We start from the raw sequence: 22,750 nt of genomic DNA, 5'->3' as shown, positions 1-22,750 counted from the left end.
AGTGGTAGGCCACACAAGCTCACAGAACAGGAGTGCTGAACGCATAGCTCATAAAAATCATCTTTCCTCGGTTGTAACACTCACTACCGAGTTCTAAACTGCCTCTAGAAGCATCATCAGCAAAAGAGCTGTTCGTCAGGAGCTTCGTGAAATGGGTTTCCATGGCCTAGCAGCCACACACAAGCCTAAGATCACCATGCTCAATGCCAAGCGTTGGCTGGAGTGGTGTAAATCTCGCGCCATGGGACTGTGGAAATGCATTCTCTGGATTTATGAATCACGCTTCACCATCTGGCAGTCCGATGGACGAATCTGGGTTTGGCGGATGCCAGGAGAACGCTGCCTGCCCGAATACATAGTGCCAACTCAAAAATTTGGAACTAGGAGGAATAATGGTCTGGCGCTGTTTATCGTGGTTCCGGCTAGGCCCCTTAGTTCCAGTGAAGGGAAATATTTTTGTATATATCTTTTAAAAATATATTTTCCTTTATAATTTTCCCCTAACCCTACTACCCCTTCCCTAATTTGAATAAACTAATGGACAAAAACACTTAGACCTCTTCTTCCAGCTAATAAATACTATATACATTTTACAGACACAATGTATTTTACAATAATAATCTCTTGTTTGTTTTTAATCCCATCCTTCATCTACCTCCAACCCCTCTCATGTACAGTGGCAAGAAAAAGTATGTGAACCCTTTGGAATCACCTGGATTTCTGAATAAATTGGTCATAAAATAAACAATTTCATCTGATCTTCATCTAAGTCACAACAATAGACAAACACATTCTGCTTAAACTAATAACACACAATGATACATTTTCATGTCTTTATTGAACACACCGTGTAAATAGTCACAGTGCAGGGTGGGAGAAGTATGTGAACCCTTGGATTTAATAACTGGTTGCCCCTCCTTTGGCAGCAATAACCTCAACCAAACGTTTTCCGTAGTTGCAGATCAAACCTGCTCAACGGTCAGGAGGAATTTTGGACCATTCCTCTTTACAAAACTGTTTCAGTTCAGCAATTTTCTTGGGATGTCTGGTGTGAACCGCTCTTTTGAGGTCATGCCACAGAATCTGAATTGGGTTGAAGATAGGACTGGGCCACTCCAGAAGGCGTCATTTTTTTTCTGCTGAAACAATTCTGTTGATTTATATCTGTGTTTTGGATCGTTGTCCTGTTGCATCTCCCAACTTCTGTTGAGCTTCAATTGGCGGAGAGATAGCCTATAATGATGTGGATATACTCATTGGGTATTAGCGGGACATCCTCTATGATAATTAGCTGGATTTACTTACTTATTTACTGGATATGCTTATCAAGTAATTGACCTGGATTGGGAATTCATTTTCCCTTCGATGATAGCAAGTTGTCCAGGCCCTGAGGCAGCAAAGCAGCCCCAAACCATGATGCGCCCTCCACCATACTTTACAGTTGGGATGAGGTTTTGATGTTGGTGTGCTGTGCCTTTTTTTCTCCACACATAGTGGTGTGTGTTCCTTCCAAACAACTCAACTTTAGTTTAATCTGTCCACAGAATATTTTTCCAGTAGCGCTGTGGAACATCCAAGTGCTCTTTTGTAAACTTCAGATGTGCAGCAATATTTTTTGGGGGACAGCGGTGGCTTCTTCAGGGGTGTCCTCTCATGAACACTATTCTGGTTTACTATTTTACGTATCGTAGACTCGTCAACAGAGATGTTAGCATGTTCCAGAGATTTCTGTAAGTCTTTAGCTGACTTCCTAGGATTCTTCTTAACCTCATTGAGCATTCTGCTCTGAGCTCTTGCAGTAGTCTTTGCAGGACGGCCTCTCCTGGGGAGAGTAGCAACAGAGATACTTTAGAGATGCTTTTGTAACCCTTTCCAGCTTTATTCACGTCGACAATTCTTAATCTTAGGTCTTCTGAGATCTGCTTTGTTCGAGGCGTGGTTCACATCAGGCAATACTTCTTGTACATTGTTGTGAGTGTTTTTTATAGGGCAGGGCAGGTCTAACCAACATCTCCAATCTTGTCTCGTTGATTGGACTCCAGGTTAGCTGACTCCTGACTCCAATTGGCTTTTGGAGAAGTCATTAGCCTAGGGGTTCACATACTTTTCCCCAATGTTTAAATTATGTATTCATCATAGACAAAAACAATTAAATAAGTTGTGTTATTAGTTTAAGCAGACAGTGTGTCTATTGTTGTGACTTCGATGAAGATCAGATCAAATTTCTGACCAATTTATTCAGAAATCTAGGAAATTCCAAACGGTTTACATGCTTTCTCTTGCCACTGTATCTCTGAAGACCATCCAGTGAAGGGACATCTTAACGCTACGACATTCTAGACGATTTTGTGCTTCCTACTTTGTGGCAAAAGTTTGGGGAAGGCCCTTTCCTGTTTCAGCATGACAATGCCCCCGTGCACAAAGCGAGGTCCATACAGAAATTGTTTATCGAGATCGTTATGGAAGAACTTGACTGGCCTGCACAGAGCCCTGACCTCAACCCCATCGAACACCTTTGGGATGAATTGGAATGCCTACTGCGAACCAGGCCTAATCGCCCAACATCAGTGCCCAACCACACTAATGCTCTTGTGGCTGAATGGATGCAAGTCCCCACAGAAATGTTCCAATATCTAGTGGAAAGCCTTCCCAAAATAGTGGAGGCTGTTATAGCAGCAAAGGGGGGGGCCAACTCCATATTAATGCCCATTATTTTTTTATGAGATGTTCGACGAGCAGGTGTCCACATACTTTTGGGGTTGTAGTGTGCATAAGGTTTTAAATTAAGCCAAATTATTTCTATATTTAAATGCCTTGCTGAAATGTAAGCCTCCAAACACTTTGTCATATCTCTCTAACCCACCACTACGAATGTGCTCCTCCCATTCCAATGCTCACCTATTGATACCTTCCTCTGTTTCCCTGTATCTGACCCAGTCAAAGTGGGCAATGAGGGTAATAAAACAGCCATCAGCGGGAAGCTGGCCACCATGTCCTGCTGGTACGGCCTCCCAGACAGGGTACGCCAGGTCCTGTGGAGAAAGACTGCAGAGCAGGGCGACACGACCACGTTGGCCTCCTTTGCCAAGCGAGGCCAACCCAGCATTGAGGAACCTTATCGGGGACGCATGACCCTGAACCCCTCCCTGGGAGACACCCAGCTCTCCATCAGGCCGGTGAAGACGGAGGACGAGGGCTGCTACACCTGCGAGTTCCACACTTACCCAGAAGGCACCAGGAGCGCCACGGCCTGCCTCTTTGTATATGGTGTGTATGGATGGGGGTTATTAGGGGTCATTTGGAAGGTTGTATTGTTGTATTATATCTCAGGGAGTATATCCACTGAGACTATTGCTGTAAGGAAGGTTGTATTGTTGTATTATATCTCAGGGGGTATATCCACTGAGACTATTGCTGTAAGGAAGGTTGTATTGTTGTATTATATCTCAGGGGGTATATCCACTGAGACTATTGCTGTAAGGAAGGTTGTATTATATCTCAGGGGGTATATCCACTGAGACTATTGCTGTAAGGAAGGTTGTATTATATCTCAGGGGGTATATCCACTGAGACTATTGCTGTAAGGAAGGTTGTATTGTTGTATTATATCTCAGGGGGTATATCCACTGAGACTATTGCTGTAAGGAAGGTTGTATTATATCTCAGGCAGTATATCCACTGAGACTATTGCAGGAAGGAAGGTTGTATTATATCTCAGGGAGTATATCCACTGAGACTATTGCTGTAAGGAAGGTTGTATTGTTGTATTATATCTCAGGGGGTATATCCACTGAGACTATTGCTGTAAGGAAGGTTGTATTATATCTCAGGGGGTATATCCACTGAGACTATTGCTGTTAGGAAGGTTGTATTGTTGTATTATATCTCAGGGGGTATATCCACTGAGACTATTGCTGTAAGGAAGGTTGTATTGTTGTATTATATATCAGGGGGTATATCCACTGAGACTATTGCTGTAAGGAAGGTTGTATTGTTGTATTATATCTCAGGGGGTATATCCACTGAGACTATTGCTGTAAGGAAGGTTGTATTATATATCAGGGGGTATATCCACTGAGACTATTGCTGTAAGGAAGGTTGTATTGTTGTATTATATCTCAGGGGGTATATCCACTGAGACTATTGCTGTTAGGAAGGTTGTATTATATCTCAGGGGGTATATCCACTGAGACTATTGCTGTAAGGAAGGTTGTATTGTTGTATTATATCTCAGGGAGTATATCCACTGAGACTATTGCTGTAAGGAAGGTTGTATTGTTGTATTATATATCAGGGGGTATATCCACTGAGACTATTGCTGTAAGGAAGGTTGTATTATATCTCAGGGGGTATATCCACTGAGACTATTGCTGTAAGGAAGGTTGTATTGTTGTATTATATATCAGGGAGTATATCCACTGAGACTATTGCTGTAAGGAAGGTTGTATTGTTGTATTATATCTCAGGGGGTATATCCACTGAGACTATTGCTGTAAGGAAGGTTGTATTGTTGTATTATATCTCAGGGGGTATATCCACTGAGACTATTGCTGTAAGGAAGGTTGTATTGTTGTATTATATCTCAGGGGGTATATCCACTGAGACTATTGCTGTAAGGAAGGTTGTATTATATCTCAGGGAGTATATCCACTGAGACTATTGCTGTAAGGAAGGTTGTATTGTTGTATTATATCTCAGGGGGTATATCCACTGAGACTATTGCTGTAAGGAAGGTTGTATTATATCTCAGGGGGTATATCCACTGAGACTATTGCTGTAAGGAAGGTTGTATTGTTGTATTATATCTCAGGGGGTATATCCACTGAGACTATTGCTGTAAGGAAGGTTGTATTATATCTCAGGGGGTATATCCACTGAGACTATTGCTGTAAGGAAGGTTGTATTGTTGTATTATATCTCAGGGAGTATATCCACTGAGACTATTGCTGTAAGGAAGGTTGTATTATATCTCAGGGGGTATATCCACTGAGACTATTGCTGTAAGGAAGGTTGTATTGTTGTATTATATATCAGGGGGTATATCCACTGAGACTATTGCTGTAAGGAAGGTTGTATTATATCTCAGGGGGTATATCCACTGAGACTATTGCTGTAAGGAAGGTTGTATTGTTGTATTATATCTCAGGGGGTATATCCACTGAGACTATTGCTGTAAGGAAGGTTGTATTGTTGTATTATATCTCAGGGGGTATATCCACTGAGACTATTGCTGTAAGGAAGGTTGTATTATATCTCAGGGGGTATATCCACTGAGACTATTGCTGTAAGGAAGGTTGTATTGTTGTATTATATATCAGGGGGTATATCCACTGAGACTATTGCTGTAAGGAAGGTTGTATTGTTGTATTATATCTCAGGGGGTATATCCACTGAGACTATTGCTGTAAGGAAGGTTGTATTATATCTCAGGGGGTATATCCACTGAGACTATTGCTGTAAGGAAGGTTGTATTATATCTCAGGGAGTATATCCACTGAGACTATTGCTGTAAGGAAGGTTGTATTATATCTCAGGGGGTATATCCACTGAGACTATTGCTGTAAGGAAGGTTGTATTATATATCAGGGAGTATATCCACTGAGACTATTGCTGTAAGGAAGGTTGTATTATATCTCAGGGAGTATATCCACTGAGACTATTGCTGTAAGGAAGGTTGTATTGTTGTATTATATCTCAGGGAGTATATCCACTGAGACTATTGCTGTAAGGAAGGTTGTATTGTTGTATTATATATCAGGGAGTATATCCACTGAGACTATTGCTGTAAGGAAGGTTGTATTATATCTCAGGGAGTATATCCACTGAGACTATTGCTGTAAGGAAGGTTGTATTGTTGTATTATATATCAGGGGGTATATCCACTGAGACTATTGCTGTAAGGAAGGTTGTATTATATCTCAGGGGGTATATCCACTGAGACTATTGCTGTAAGGAAGGTTGTATTGTTGTATTATATCTCAGGGAGTATATCCACTGAGACTATTGCTGTAAGGAAGGTTGTATTATATCTCAGGGAGTATATCCACTGAGACTATTGCTGTAAGGAAGGTTGTATTGTTGTATTATATCTCAGGGAGTATATCCACTGAGACTATTGCTGTAAGGAAGGTTGTATTATATCTCAGGGAGTATATCCACTGAGACTATTGCTGTAAGGAAGGTTGTATTATATCTCAGGGAGTATATCCACTGAGACTATTGCTGTAAGGAAGGTTGTATTGTTGTATTATATCTCAGGGAGTATATCCACTGAGACTATTGCTGTAAGGAAGGTTGTATTATATCTCAGGGAGTATATCCACTGAGACTATTGCTGTAAGGAAGGTTGTATTATATCTCAGGGGGTATATCCACTGAGACTATTGCTGTAAGGAAGGTTGTATTGTTGTATTATATCTCAGGGGGTATATCCACTGAGACTATTGCTGTAAGGAAGGTTGTATTATATATCAGGGGGTATATCCACTGAGACTATTGCTGTAAGGAAGGTTGTATTATATCTCAGGGGGTATATCCACTGAGACTATTGCTGTAAGGAAGGTTGTATTGTTGTATTATATCTCAGGGAGTATATCCACTGAGACTATTGCTGTAAGGGAGGTTGTATTGTTGTATTATATCTCAGGGGGTATATCCACTGAGACTATTGCTGTAAGGAAGGTTGTATTATATATCAGGGGGTATATCCACTGAGACTATTGCTGTAAGGAAGGTTGTATTGTTGTATTATATCTCAGGGAGTATATCCACTGAGACTATTGCAGGAAGGAAGGTTGTATTATATCTCAGGGGGTATATCCACTGAGACTATTGCTGTAAGGAAGGTTGTATTGTTGTATTATATCTCAGGGGGTATATCCACTGAGACTATTGCTGTAAGGAAGGTTGTATTGTTGTATTATATATCAGGGAGTATATCCACTGAGACTATTGCTGTAAGGAAGGTTGTATTGTTGTATTATATCTCAGGGAGTATATCCACTGAGACTATTGCTGTAAGGAAGGTTGTATTGTTGTATTATATCTCAGGGGGTATATCCACTGAGACTATTGCTGTAAGGAAGGTTGTATTATATCTCAGGGGGTATATCCACTGAGACTATTGCTGTAAGGAAGGTTGTATTATATCTCAGGGGGTATATCCACTGAGACTATTGCTGTAAGGAAGGTTGTATTGTTGTATTATATCTCAGGGGGTATATCCACTGAGACTATTGCTGTTAGGAAGGTTGTATTATATCTCAGGGGGTATATCCACTGAGACTATTGCTGTAAGGAAGGTTGTATTGTTGTATTATATCTCAGGGGGTATATCCACTGAGACTATTGCTGTAAGGAAGGTTGTATTATATATCAGGGGGTATATCCACTGAGACTATTGCTGTAAGGAAGGTTGTATTGTTGTATTATATCTCAGGGAGTATATCCACTGAGACTATTGCAGGAAGGAAGGTTGTATTATATCTCAGGGGGTATATCCACTGAGACTATTGCTGTTAGGAAGGTTGTATTATATCTCAGGGGGTATATCCACTGAGACTATTGCTGTAAGGAAGGTTGTATTGTTGTATTATATCTCAGGGGGTATATCCACTGAGACTATTGCTGTAAGGAAGGTTGTATTATATCTCAGGGGGTATATCCACTGAGACTATTGCTGTAAGGAAGGTTGTATTGTTGTATTATATCTCAGGGGGTATATCCACTGAGACTATTGCTGTAAGGAAGGTTGTATTGTTGTATTATATCTCAGGGGGTATATCCACTGAGACTATTGCTGTAAGGAAGGTTGTATTATATCTCAGGGAGTATATCCACTGAGACTATTGCTGTAAGGAAGGTTGTATTATATCTCAGGGGGTATATCCACTGAGACTATTGCTGTAAGGAAGGTTGTATTATATCTCAGGGGGTATATCCACTGAGACTATTGCTGTAAGGAAGGTTGTATTGTTGTATTATATCTCAGGGAGTATATCCACTGAGACTATTGCTGTAAGGAAGGTTGTATTATATCTCAGGGAGTATATCCACTGAGACTATTGCTGTAAGGAAGGTTGTATTATATCTCAGGGGGTATATCCACTGAGACTATTGCTGTAAGGAAGGTTGTATTATATCTCAGGGGGTATATCCACTGAGACTATTGCTGTAAGGAAGGTTGTATTGTTGTATTATATCTCAGGGAGTATATCCACTGAGACTATTGCTGTAAGGAAGGTTGTATTATATCTCAGGGGGTATATCCACTGAGACTATTGCTGTAAGGAAGGTTGTATTGTTGTATTATATCTCAGGGGGTATATCCACTGAGACTATTGCTGTAAGGAAGGTTGTATTGTTGTATTATATCTCAGGGGGTATATCCACTGAGACTATTGCTGTAAGGAAGGTTGTATTGTTGTATTATATCTCAGGGGGTATATCCACTGAGACTATTGCTGTAAGGAAGGTTGTATTGTTGTATTATATCTCAGGGGGTATATCCACTGAGACTATTGCTGTAAGGAAGGTTGTATTATATCTCAGGGAGTATATCCACTGAGACTATTGCTGTAAGGAAGGTTGTATTATATCTCAGGGGGTATATCCACTGAGACTATTGCTGTAAGGAAGGTTGTATTGTTGTATTATATATCAGGGGGTATATCCACTGAGACTATTGCTGTAAGGAAGGTTGTATTGTTGTATTATATCTCAGGGGGTATATCCACTGAGACTATTGCTGTAAGGAAGGTTGTATTGTTGTATTATATCTCAGGGGGTATATCCACTGAGACTATTGCTGTAAGGAAGGTTGTATTGTTGTATTATATCTCAGGGGGTATATCCACTGAGACTATTGCTGTAAGGAAGGTTGTATTATATCTCAGGGGGTATATCCACTGAGACTATTGCTGTAAGGAAGGTTGTATTGTTGTATTATATCTCAGGGGGTATATCCACTGAGACTATTGCTGTAAGGAAGGTTGTATTATATCTCAGGGGGTATATCCACTGAGACTATTGCTGTTAGGAAGGTTGTATTGTTGTATTATATCTCAGGGGGTATATCCACTGAGACTATTGCTGTAAGGAAGGTTGTATTATATCTCAGGGGGTATATCCACTGAGACTATTGCTGTAAGGAAGGTTGTATTGTTGTATTATATCTCAGGGGGTATATCCACTGAGACTATTGCTGTAAGGAAGGTTGTATTGTTGTATTATATCTCAGGGACTATATCCACTGAGACTATTGCTGTAAGGAAGGTTGTATTATATCTCAGGGGGTATATCCACTGAGACTATTGCTGTAAGGAAGGTTGTATTGTTGTATTATATATCAGGGAGTATATCCACTGAGACTATTGCTGTAAGGAAGGTTGTATTATATCTCAGGGGGTATATCCACTGAGACTATTGCTGTAAGGAAGGTTGTATTATATCTCAGGGAGTATATCCACTGAGACTATTGCTGTAAGGAAGGTTGTATTATATCTCAGGGGGTATATCCACTGAGACTATTGCTGTAAGGAAGGTTGTATTATATCTCAGGGGGTATATCCACTGAGACTATTGCTGTAAGGAAGGTTGTATTGTTGTATTATATCTCAGGGGGTATATCCACTGAGACTATTGCTGTAAGGAAGGTTGTATTATATCTCAGGGGGTATATCCACTGAGACTATTGCTGTAAGGAAGGTTGTATTATATCTCAGGGAGTATATCCACTGAGACTATTGCTGTAAGGAAGGTTGTATTGTTGTATTATATCTCAGGGAGTATATCCACTGAGACTATTGCTGTAAGGAAGGTTGTATTATATATCAGGGGGTATATCCACTGAGACTATTGCTGTAAGGAAGGTTGTATTGTTGTATTATATATCAGGGAGTATATCCACTGAGACTATTGCTGTAAGGAAGGTTGTATTATATATCAGGGGGTATATCCACTGAGACTATTGCTGTAAGGAAGGTTGTATTGTTGTATTATATCTCAGGGAGTATATCCACTGAGACTATTGCTGTAAGGAAGGTTGTATTATATCTCAGGGGGTATATCCACTGAGACTATTGCTGTAAGGAAGGTTGTATTGTTGTATTATATATCAGGGGGTATATCCACTGAGACTATTGCTGTAAGGAAGGTTGTATTATATATCAGGGGGTATATCCACTGAGACTATTGCTGTAAGGAAGGTTGTATTGTTGTATTATATATCAGGGGGTATATCCACTGAGACTATTGCTGTAAGGAAGGTTGTATTATATATCAGGGGGTATATCCACTGAGACTATTGCTGTAAGGAAGGTTGTATTGTTGTATTATATATCAGGGGGTATATCCACTGAGACTATTGCTGTAAGGAAGGTTGTATTATATCTCAGGGGGTATATCCACTGAGACTATTGCTGTAAGGAAGGTTGTATTGTTGTATTATATCTCAGGGAGTATATCCACTGAGACTATTGCTGTAAGGAAGGTTGTATTATATCTCAGGGGGTATATCCACTGAGACTATTGCTGTAAGGAAGGTTGTATTATATCTCAGGGAGTATATCCACTGAGACTATTGCTGTAAGGAAGGTTGTATTATATCTCAGGGGGTATATCCACTGAGACTATTGCTGTAAGGAAGGTTGTATTGTTGTATTATATCTCAGGGAGTATATCCACTGAGACTATTGCTGTAAGGAAGGTTGTATTATATCTCAGGGGGTATATCCACTGAGACTATTGCTGTAAGGAAGGTTGTATTATATCTCAGGGAGTATATCCACTGAGACTATTGCTGTAAGGAAGGTTGTATTGTTGTATTATATATCAGGGGGTATATCCACTGAGACTATTGCTGTAAGGAAGGTTGTATTGTTGTATTATATCTCAGGGGGTATATCCACTGAGACTATTGCTGTAAGGAAGGTTGTATTATATCTCAGGGGGTATATCCACTGAGACTATTGCTGTAAGGAAGGTTGTATTGTTGTATTATATCTCAGGGAGTATATCCACTGAGACTATTGCTGTAAGGAAGGTTGTATTATATCTCAGGGGGTATATCCACTGAGACTATTGCTGTAAGGAAGGTTGTATTGTTGTATTATATCTCAGGGGGTATATCCACTGAGACTATTGCTGTAAGGAAGGTTGTATTATATCTCAGGGAGTATATCCACTGAGACTATTGCTGTAAGGAAGGTTGTATTGTTGTATTATATATCAGGGGGTATATCCACTGAGACTATTGCTGTAAGGAAGGTTTTAATTGATTATGGTTTTTGCTGGAATTTCCTGCTCCCAATCTTCACTGATAAAGATGTGGCTCAAAACCAGTAGCAGTCATCTACTGCCCAGCCATTCCAGCATATTTTATATTTAGTTTGTTGGAAAACGTAGCCATGTGCCCCAAGGTAGTCAGTTGTTGTGCTCATTGAAGGCCAAACAGGCCCATTGAGACTGGATGAGATGAAGTGTGTTTATGTCTATACACTCCAGGTCATTAAAGGGCCATGTGTAAATCACACTGTAATCACACTGTAATCACACTGTAAACATGTGATGATTTCCCGGATGATGTTGTCATAGTAGACATTCTAATAGTAGACTGGAAGGAATAGTAGATAGGAAGGAAGTCGTATTATAAGATGATACACTTCTCCCTGTGTGTGTGTGTGTGTGTGTGTGTGTGTGTGTGTGTGTGTGTGTGTGTGTGTGTGTGTGTGTGTGTGTGTGTGTGTGTGTGTGTGTGTGTGTGTGTGTGTGTGTGTGTGTGTGTGTGTGTGTGTGTGTGTGTGTGTGTGTGTGTGTGTGTGTGTGTGTGTGTGTGCGCGTGTGTGTGTGTGTGTGTCAGATAGAGCACAGGAAAGGGAAGCCGATGGGAAGAGCCAGAATGGGTCACAATGCTACTGTTTAGACCTGCTGTGGAGATACTCTATTGTACAGTTACTAAACCCAGGGCCCTTTAGGGGTGGAAGGCTACCCTTTAGTTCAGGACTGTCCAACCCTGTTCCCGGAGATATACCCTCCTGTAGGTTTATACTCCAACCCTGGAGGATGGTATCTCTCTAGGAACAGGGTTGGAGTATAAACCTACAGGAGGGTATCTCTCCAGGAACAGGGTTGGAGTATAAACCTACAGGAGGGTATCTCTCCAGGAACAGGGTTGGAGTATAAATCTACAGGAGGGTATCTCTCCAGGAACAGGGTTGGAGTATAAACCTACAGGAGGGTACCTATCCAGGAACAGGGTTGGAGTATAAACCTACAGGAGGGTCTCTCTCCAGGAACAGGGTTGGAGTATAAACCTACAGGAGGGTACCTATCCAGGAACAGGGTTGGAGTATAAACCTACAGGAGGGTCTCTCCAGGAACAGGGTTGAGCTGTTTTAGTGCATTCTGCCCACTGAAATATAAGAACCACAAATGTTCTGCCCCTTGGTGGCATACTGAGAGAGATACGAGTATTTCACACTGGAGACTCAACATGGCCTATTGTCATTTCACAGTTATGGAATGGAAGTTATAGAATTTGACTTTGACAGACTGCCTCTTAGATGCTGTGTGGCTGTCTATGGACTGATTACAGTCCTCTTAGATGCTGTGTGGCTGTCTATGGACTGATTACAGTCCTCTTAGATGCTGTGTGGCTGTCTATGGACTGATTACAGTCCTCTTAGATGCTGTGTGGCTGTCTATGGACTGATTACAGGCCTCTTAGATGCTGTGTGGCTGTCTATGGACTGATTACAGTCCTCTTAGATGCTGTGTGGCTGTCTATGGACTGATTATAGTCCTCTTAGATGCTGTGTGGCTGTCTATGGACTGATTACAGTCCTCTTAGATGCTGTGTGGCTGTCTATGGACTGATTACAGTCCTCTTAGATGCTGTGTGGCTGTCTATGGACTGATTACAGTCCTCTTAGATGCTGTGTGGCTGTCTATGGACTGATTACAGTCCTCTTAGATGCTGTGTGGCTGTCTATGGACTGATTACAGGCCCCTTAGATGCTGTGTGGCTGTCTATGGACTGATTACAGTCCTCTTAGATGCTGTGTGGCTGTCTATGGACTGATTACAGTCCTCTTAGATGCTGTGTGGCTGTCTATGGACTGATTACAGTCCTCTTAGATGCTGTGTGGCTGTCTATGGACTGATTATAGTCCTCTTAGATGCTGTGTGGCTGTCTATGGACTGATTACAGTCCTCTTAGATGCTGTGTGGCTGTCTATGGACTGATTACAGTCCTCTTAGATGCTGTGTGGCTGTCTATGGACTGATTACAGTCCTCTTAGATGCTGTGTGGCTGTCTATGGACTGATTACAGTCCTCTTAGATGCTGTGTGGCTGTCTATGGACTGATTACAGGCCCCTTAGATGCTGTGTGGCTGTCTATGGACTGATTACAGTCCTCTTAGATGCTGTGTGGCTGTCTATGGACTGATTACAGTCCTCTTAGATGCTGTGTGGCTGTCTATGGACTGATTACAGTCCTCTTAGATGCTGTGTGGCTGTCTATGGACTGATTATAGTCCTCTTAGATGCTGTGTGGCTGTCTATGGACTGATTACAGTCCTCTTAGATGCTGTGTGGCTGTCTGTGGACTGATTACAGTCCTCTTAGATGCTGTGTGGCTGTCTATGGACTGATTACAGTCCTTTTAGATGCTGTGTGGCTGTCTATGAACCGATTACAGAATGTGAGTGTTGGGACTTGGGGGTGATAAAGTTGTTAGAGGGAGGGGTGACGATTCTGGAGACAGGAAAGGGGTGATTTAAATGGGCTGAGACCCAAGGGATGACTGGGTCACTGTTTTCCCTAGACACAGGCCCTCTCTGTGTGTGTGTGTGTGGTGCTCTAATCAGTATGTCTCTGGGTGAGTCCCTCTGCTCCAATCTCATCCGAACAGCCCTGCTTTTGTCCACTGTAAAAACAGCAGTAAACCCAGGCACCGATGCCCATCTGTCGTTCCGTCTTGTTTCCATGTTGTGCAGTCTGATATAGTGAGGTCTCATTGTGTCAGATGGAGGGTTGGAGGCCATGTTCTGTTTCCATGTTGTGCAGTCTGATATAGTGAGGTCTCATTGTGTCAGATGGAGGGTTGGAGGCCATGTTCTGTTTCCATGTTGTGCAGTCTGATATAGTGAGGTCTCATTGTGTCAGATGGAGACTGGAGGGTTGGAGGCCATGTTCTGTTTCCATGTTGTGCACCAGACAAGATAACACCAGTCTGACTACACCAGACAAGATAACACCAGTCTGACTACACCAGACAAGATAACACCAGTCTGACTACACCAGACAAGATAACACCAGTCTGACTACACCAGACAAGATAACACCAGTCTGACTACACCAGACAAGATAACATCAGTCAGTCCACACCAGACAGGATAACATCAGTCAGACCACACCAGACAAGAACACACCAGACAGGATAACATCAGTCAAGACCACACCAGACAAGATAACACCAGACAAGACCACACCAGACAAGATAACATCAGTCAGACCACACCAGACAAGATAACATCAGTCAGACCACACCAGACAAGATAACATCAGTCAGACCACACCAGACAAGATAACATCAGTCAGACCACACCAGACAAGATAACATCAGTCAGACCACACCAGACAAGATAACATCAGTCAGACCACACCAGACAAGATAACATCAGTCAGACCACACCAGACAAGATAACATCAGTCAGACCACACCAGACAAGATAACATCAGTCAGACCACACCAGACAGGATAACATCAGTCAGACCACACCAGACAGGATAACATCAGTCAGACCACACCAGACAAGATAACATCAGTCAGACCACACCAGACAAGATAACATCAGTCAGACACCACTGGAGGACTGGAGTTGAGAACCACTGTCTTACACTGTATATATATACTGTCATTCACCATAAACATGATCTCTCATCCATTGTGTGTGATGTCTCCCTCAGTGCTGCCCAACCCAGAGATCACCCACGTGACCTCCAGCGGGGTCATCGAGGCCAACTGCACGGCCGCAGCCCGTCCTGCAGCCCAGATGGTATGGAATGTGGAGGGGGACAACCGGACGCTGGGGCCGTCCGTGTCCTCGTCCTACGACCAGGGGGACGGCACCACCCTGGTCACCAGCACCCTCCTCCTCCAGGAGGGCCTGCCCCACGACCAATCCGTCAAATGCATGGTGCACCACCGAGGCCTGGACTCGCCCATGTCCGTCAACCTCAATGGTGAGCAGCTCAGAGAATCACATTGGCTCAATAAAGATTTATAAATTAGCAGTAAATCATTAATACATGTCTTATAAAAGATCTAATAAAGGTATATTAGTTATACTTTTTTAATAAAAAAACTGATTTTTTCTGCTTATGAAGACAAGTCTGCTTAACAGCCCTCGCAATGTGACAGTGCTGGGTTCACATAGTATTTTGTTTCTTTCAAATGCCATACATGGCGTGCGATGGGCAGGGTTTGGACTTTTAGGACTATTGTTTTGGGTCCATTCCGCCAGGCGAGGTCAATCAAGCCCAGGACTTGGGGCTACTATTTGAACCCAGGTCTGCATTGTGGTTCAACATGTGTAGAGTTGTGTGTTGAAATCCTGTATTGTAACACTGTCCTGATCTAGTTTTGTGATTGTATCCATTTGGGGGAGTGATTCTTAGGAGAGCTTCAGTTGCTATTCTAGTTATGTACAATTATGGCTCGTTTGATAGACCATTAAGTGCTACAGTTTCCAGGAAGTGGAAAACCAAAATAAGCATCAAGCCTTTTCCACAGTGCATCTATCTCTCTTGTTGTGAAGCTCATATCATGAGTTATGGTCAAAATGAGGCATAGTTTAATGTCCTTGAAGTCAATATTGTGGTCCTGTCTGGCTCAGTTGGTCATGACGCTAGCAACGCCAGGGTCCTGGCTTCGATTTCCAGGGGGTCAGATTTGTTTACCAAAATGTATGCGGTCACTGTACTGTGAGTCATTTTGGATAAAAGCGCCTGCTAAATGGTATATGCTATCAAATTTTATTTGTCACATGTGCCGAATCCAACAGCTGTAGACCTTTCAGTGAAATGCTTACTTACAAGCCCTTAAACAACAATGCAGTTTTAAGAAAATACCAACAAAAAAAACAAAAAAAGTAAGAGATAAGAATAACAAATAATTATAGAGCATAAGCAAATAACAATAGTGGGGTGATATACAGGGGGTACCGGTACAGAGTCAATGTGCGGGGGCACCGGTGTCGAGATAATTGAGGTAATATGTACATGTAGGTAGAGTTATTAAAGTGACTATGCATAGGTAATAACAGAGTAGCAGCAGCGTAGAAGGGGGGGGGGGGGGGTTGACAAATAGTCTGGGTAGCCATTTGATTAGCTGTTCAGGAGTCTTGTGGCTTGAGGGTAGAAGCTGTTTAGAAGCCTCTTGGACCTAGATTTGGCGCTCCGGTACCGCTTGCCGTGCAGTAGCAGAGAGAACAGTCTATGACTAGGGTGGCTGGAGTCTTTGATGATTTTTAGGGCCTTCCTCTGATACCGGCTGGTATAGAGGTCCTGGATGGCAGGACGCTTGGCCCCAGTGATGGACTAGGCCATACACACTACCCTCTGTAGTGCCTTGCGGTCGGAGGCCAAACAGTTGCCATACCAGGCAGTGATGCAACCCGTCAGGATGCTCTCGATGGTGCAGCTGTAAAACCTTTTGAGGATCTGAGGACCCATGCCAAATCTTTTCAGTTTCCTGGGGGGGGAATAGGTTTTGTTGTGGCCTCTTCATGACTGTCTTGGGTCTTGTTAGTTTGTTGGTGATGTGGATGCCAAGGAACTTGAAGCTCTCAACCTGCTCCAACTTGCCCATTGATGAGAATGTGGGCGTGCTCGGTCCTCCTTTTCCTGTAGTCCACAATCATCTCCTTTGTCTTGATCACGTTGAGGGAGAGGTTGTTGTCCTTGCACAACACGGTCAGGTCTCTATGACTTCCTCCCTGTAGGCTGTCTTATCGTTGTCGGTGATCAGGCCTACCACTGTTGTGTCATCAGCAAACTTAATGATGGTGTTGGAGTTGTGCCTGGCTATGCAGTCATGAGTGAACATGGAGTACAGGAGGGGACCGAGCATGCACCCCTGAGGGGCCCCCGTGTTGAGGATCAGCGTGGCGGATGTGTTGTTACCTGCTCTTACCACCTGCTGGTGGCCCGTCAGGAAGTCCGGGATCCAGTTGCAGAGGGAGGTTTTTAGTCCCAGAGTCCTTAGCTTAGTGATGAGCTTTGAGGGCACTATGGTGTTGAACGCTGAGCTGTAGTTAATGAATAGCATTCTCACATAGGTGTTCCTTTTGTCCAGGTATGAAAGGGCAGTGTGGAGTGTAATAGAGATTGCATCATCTGTGGATCTGTTGGTGCGGTATGCAAATTGGTGTGGGTCTAGGGGTTCTGGGATAATGGTGTTGATGTGAGCCATGACCAGCCTTTCAAAGAATTTCATGGCTACAGATGTGAGTGCTATGGTTCGGTAGTCATTTAGGCAGATTACCTTGGTGTTCTTGGCCAATGGGACTATGGTGGCCTGCTTGAAACATGTTGGTATTACAGACTCGGACAGGGAGAGGTTGAAAATGTCAGTGAAGACACCTGCCAGTTGGTCAGCGCATGCTCGCAGTACACATCCTGGTAGTCCGTCTGGGCCTGCGGCCTTGTGAATGTTGACCTGTTTAAAGGTCTTACTCACATCGGCTGCGGAGAGCGTGATCACACAGTCATCCGGAACAGCTGATGCTCTCATGCATGTTTGTGTTACTTGCCTCGAAGCGAGCATAGAAGTTGTTTAGTTCGTCTGGTAAGCTCGTGTCACTGGGAAGCTCTGTGCTTCCCTTTGTTGTCTGTAATGGTTTGCAAGCCCTGCCACATCCGAAGAGCGCCGAAGCCGGTGTAGTACGATTCGTTCCAAGTCCTGTATTGACGCAGGATTTCTTAGAAGCTTCCGGGTCAGAGTCCCGCTCTTTGAAAGCGGAAGCTCTACCCTTTAGCCCAGTGCGAATGTTGCCTGTAATCCATGGCTTCTGGTTGGGCTATGTACGTACAGTCACTGTGGGGACGACGTCCTCGATGCACTTATTGATAAAGCCAGTGACTGTGGTGTACTCCTCAATGCCATCGGAAGAATCGCGGAACATATTTCAGTCTGTGCTAACAAAACAGTCCTGTAGTTTAGCATCTGCTTCATCTGGCCACTTCTTTTATAGACTGAGTCACTGGTGCTATCTGCTTACATTTTTGATTGTAAGCAGGATTCAGGAGGATAGAAATATGGTCAGATTTGCCAAATTGAGGGCAAGGGAGAGCTTTGTACGCGTCTCTGTGTGTGGAGTAAAGGTGGTCTAGAATCTCTAGGTAGACAGTGTGGGCTACAGCTTATCATGAGATACCTCAGGTGAGCAAAACCTCGAGACTTCCTTAGATTTCGTGCACCAGCTGTTGTTTGCAAATAAACATAGGCCCACACCAAGTGTCTTACCAGAGGCTGCTGTTCTATCCCAACGATAGTGTAAACCCGCCAGCTGTATGTTCTTAATGTCGTCGTTCAGCCATGACTCTGTGAAACATAAGATATTACAGTTTTTAATGTCCCGTTGGTAGGATATACGTGCTTTCAGTTCATCTCATTTATTTTCCAGCGATTGAACGTTAGCTAGCAGGCAAAGGCAGAAGGCGAAGGCAGATTAGCCACTCGTCGCCTGATCCTTTTCCGTGAAATCTCAGTTTTCTTCTCCAGCCAATGACGGGGATCTGGGCATGTTCGCGTGTCTGTATTATGTCCGACTCATTGAAGAAAAACTCTGCTTTTAATCTGAGGTGAGTAATCGCAGTTCTGATGTCCAGATGCTCTTTTAGGTCATAAGAGACGGTAGCAGCAACATTATGTACAAAACAAGTTACGAACAAACACCAAAAAAGAAAAAAAAATCACATGGTTGGTTGAGAGCCGATAAGACAGCAGCCATCCCTCCAGCGCCAGTCACATCTCATGGGTTGTCATATGTCTGTTGGTAAACATGGTGTGTGTGTGTGTGTGTTGCAGTTGGTCCGGCCCTCACTACTATCATCTCAGTATCCTGTGTGGCAGCCTTGCTTCTGTGCTGTCTGTGTGTGTGCCTCTGCAAGTGCTTCCTGTGTCGAGACGGTGAGTAGCCAATCAGCTTCTGATCCTCCTTGAGTCCATTTTCCTGGTCGAAGAGGTGACACTCCATGGGCTTATTTAGTGGGAAGCAACATTGTCATGTAACCTGAACATATAGAGTGGACACGATTCTCTCATTCAGAATAGAGGACCCTGTCCATTCAATATACGTTGTAATTATATCTGCAATGTTTCGACGGTTGTGTCCTACTCAATACACTCCCTAGGTGTTTTGTAAACAGTCCCAAAAAGGACATTACTGCTATTTTTGTGTCGTCTCCAACACCATGGATGTGTTGTTGCCATGGTGAGGCTAATGATACCAGTGTCCTTCTGAATCCTGGGAACAAGCCTCTTCAGAGCTGACACAGCAGACACAGTTTGACCGGGTTATGCTTGCCAAGTTATGAGTGCTTCTCATAACCCGGGTCATCTGTCTCCTACTGTGGTTGTTTCATGTGTTCAAGATATAGAGGAGACTTTTCGTTGGCATCGGAATGTGACGTCACTTTCCCTGAGATCTACGATCTCTAAAAGCCAATTGGTCAATCTCAGAGTGAAAAGTTAACATCTTGCTCCATGAGTTTGCATGGTTGGACCATGGCATATAAACACAATGTAGAAGGCAGCTCAAATGTTTCATTGATTGCGACTCCTTCTTGATTGCAACTCCCACTGGTTAGCATGGGAGGGGCGGTTTTGGGTCAATCAAAAAACTAAACCTTAATTTAACAAATTTCCCCTCTGAGATGAATAATGTATTTATGATATGGGGTCAAGGCCTCGTCATCATATCTCTGTGACTTCAGTGGACTCTCAGGATCTCCAGAGAGCCCTAGAGAGTAGTAATAACAGATGATAAAACAAATTGTTTTATCTCTTTGGTAATAAGTATCTCAAACTTCTGCAACTACCAGTGTTGTTAAAGAACACTCAGTAACAGCTGGCACAAAGCTTGACACAAAAACACAACAGTATGACCTTCAAAATGTTCACTGATGGAAAGTTACCATTCCCCTAAATCACAAAACCAACATCACCAAGGTAAGGAAACATGACTCAAAAGGATAACTCTTTGAGACCGATGACATATTTTAACATGGAGGTGGGAGGTCCACAGGAAAGTGAAAGGGGGATACGCCAGTCCTCTGTCATCGTCGCTCCCTTGACCCTTGACCTCTGACACCTTTTCCCATGACCTCTTCAGGGTAGGGTGAAATGGCGATAATAATAGGACTTCCCAGTTCCCAGGTAGATGCAGGAAACAGAACAGATCACGCTACTGACAACAGTTGCCGTCAAAGTGAGCTTTTTGGTCAGCCAAAGGAGAGAGATTTCAGGAAAGGTCCATTTTGTTTGTTCCATTTCCGATTGTGAAATCCTGTGGGCACAGTTTCTGGCAGCACTAGTTTACATTGGTATTTACCTGGCATTAAAAATGAAATTGTATGAGTACTTTCAGGTAGTTCCTTCAAGGAATTCAACACAACAGTATTACTCAGTTTCCTACTGAGAAATCCTCCTGCCGCTTCAACATGTTTACGCCTCAACATGTTCAAACTGAAGAGGCTCATTACGCTAACCATATCATTAGTGATAATGATATGATTTAGCCAATGAGAGGGAAGTGGCTCTGGGGTTAGTGTGGTCTATGATAAGCAGTGGTGGGAGGGGTGAGCGGTACGTCAACTTATTCTGAAAGAGGTGTAGTCTGCAAAACACTGCTGCTGAGTCTGGCACTGAGGTGTCAATATAAGCCAGGCAGGGTTGTGGAGGAATTATAATCACAGTCCATGAGAGTTGGCTCTGTTGACTCATGGCTATATCTTAGAAGTGGTGTAGCATTTAGCAATAGGGACAATTTTGATTTCTTTCTTTCTTACAGATAGACCAAGACATTTTAGAAGTTGATCGTGTTCGTCGGATCTCTTTTGTACTCTTGTAAAGTTTAAGGGTCATTGAACGGACCGTCCATGGTTTGCGTACCTCGTAGGTTTAGTAATTATTTTAGTTTCCGTAGCTGATGAAAGTGTCCGACTTGACTCACTGGTCGGTCAGAGCTTTCATCACGATGTTGCTCTTCCTCATTGCTGTGTTCTTACGTGATAAGAAAGGCTGGAACTGATGAGGAAGACCTCTGCCATGTGGGTAGATGTGTTGAGGAGACAGATTCACTGGTACTCATCTACTCCAAAATACTCCAAACTCTTTCCTGTTGAGTTACTTTTCTCAGACTTTCAGCAAAGGCTCCAAAATCAACATCCTGGAGGGCAGACATAGACATGTCCTTGTTGGTTCACCTCCTGAATCATGATGTGGATTCAAGACCGCAGATGCGTCCCAAATGGCACCCAATTCCCTATGGGTCCTGGTCTAAAGTAGTGCCCTATGAGTCCTGGTCTGAAGTAGTGCACTACCTTCCATTACCTGTGGAGGTAATAATTGACTTTGCATAGCTGTTTCTCATAAAATCATTATGAGAAATATTCCGATTGTTAAATAGAATGTGTGTGAGTAAATGTAACTCACTATGATTTAATGTGTGTATAGAACTTAGAGGTGACACACTGTCACCCCTGCCAAAAAACACCACAGAGGTCATTTAGATATGTTTACTAATTCAGTTTGTTCTAAGTGTTGTCTATGGTTCGTGCTCCTCTCCTCTCCCCCCAGAATAACAAGTGCTGGCTCTCCAGTGCTAGTTTCTCAGTAGAAAGGACTTTCTCTAATCCGCTACTTGGAGCCAGATTCACACAAGGGGCCAGGAGGAGGGAAGAGGGGGCAGAAAGAACCCAAAAATCTGACAAACTGCCCAGTGGCTAACAACGCCTCTCTTTTTCTCAAACTGTTCCTGCCGCATGCTAGCCCGGCCCTCACTCATTGCTGTGCCCTCAATGACATTGTGCAGAGTGCCGTGATTAATCACGTGATGGGGTCAGAAGATGGTTTTGATTATGACGTTGCTGTGAGGTTGTTGTATCAAGAGAGGCACCTGCATCTCTGATTTCAGATTTATCTCTCACTGTGTTATATTATAGGTCAAACAACTGCATGTCAGCAGCTGAAATTACACCAACACTTGCAATGGAATGAGGAGAGATGGCTTCTCTAATTGATCTAATATAATTTCATATTTGACAATTACCTTTGTCCATTTTAAAAAATATGATATTTGTGTGTCTAACTTTCTCACTCCTCATTATTCACGATTCGTTCAGGATGATCTGTAACCATGGTAACATCCACATGAATGTAGAAGTGTTAAGAAACATTCTATTCTTCTTTACAATAAAAGTGTCTCCATCCATTATTGACCATTCATTTCTATTGGGCGCAAAATAATCTGAAACACAACCAAAACAAACAGCAAGTGCATCCAAACAAGTTTGTAGAGTCACAGAGTTTGATGCCATCATTGTGTGCTCGGAATATGGGACCAAATACGACACTTTTGACTACTTTAATACAAATACAAGTGAATTTGTCCCAATACTTTTGGTCCCCTAAAATAGGTGGACTATGTACAAAAAAAGTGCTGTAATTTCTAACGGTTCAAAA

At 42.8% G+C, this 22,750-nt stretch overlaps 1 protein-coding gene across 3 annotated transcripts in view; it reads left to right on the top strand.

The window, feature by feature from the left end:
• Positions 1-22,750, top strand: part of LOC110495466 (OX-2 membrane glycoprotein) — a 34,547-nt gene that overhangs the window by 6,124 nt on the left and 5,673 nt on the right. For all 3 annotated transcript variants that reach the window (XM_036951687.1, XM_036951688.1, XM_036951686.1), the window contains exons 5-7: positions 2,938-3,267; positions 14,971-15,246; positions 19,094-19,195. In XM_036951687.1, coding sequence (XP_036807582.1) covers positions 2,938-3,267; positions 14,971-15,246; positions 19,094-19,195 — 708 coding nt within the window. The remainder of the gene's footprint in view (positions 1-2,937; positions 3,268-14,970; positions 15,247-19,093; positions 19,196-22,750) is intronic.

Source organism: Oncorhynchus mykiss, chromosome 18 (genome assembly GCF_013265735.2).
Source record: "Oncorhynchus mykiss isolate Arlee chromosome 18, USDA_OmykA_1.1, whole genome shotgun sequence".
NCBI classification, from domain to species: Eukaryota; Metazoa; Chordata; class Actinopteri; order Salmoniformes; family Salmonidae; genus Oncorhynchus; species Oncorhynchus mykiss.
This window is presented reverse-complemented; position numbering and strand designations above follow the sequence as displayed.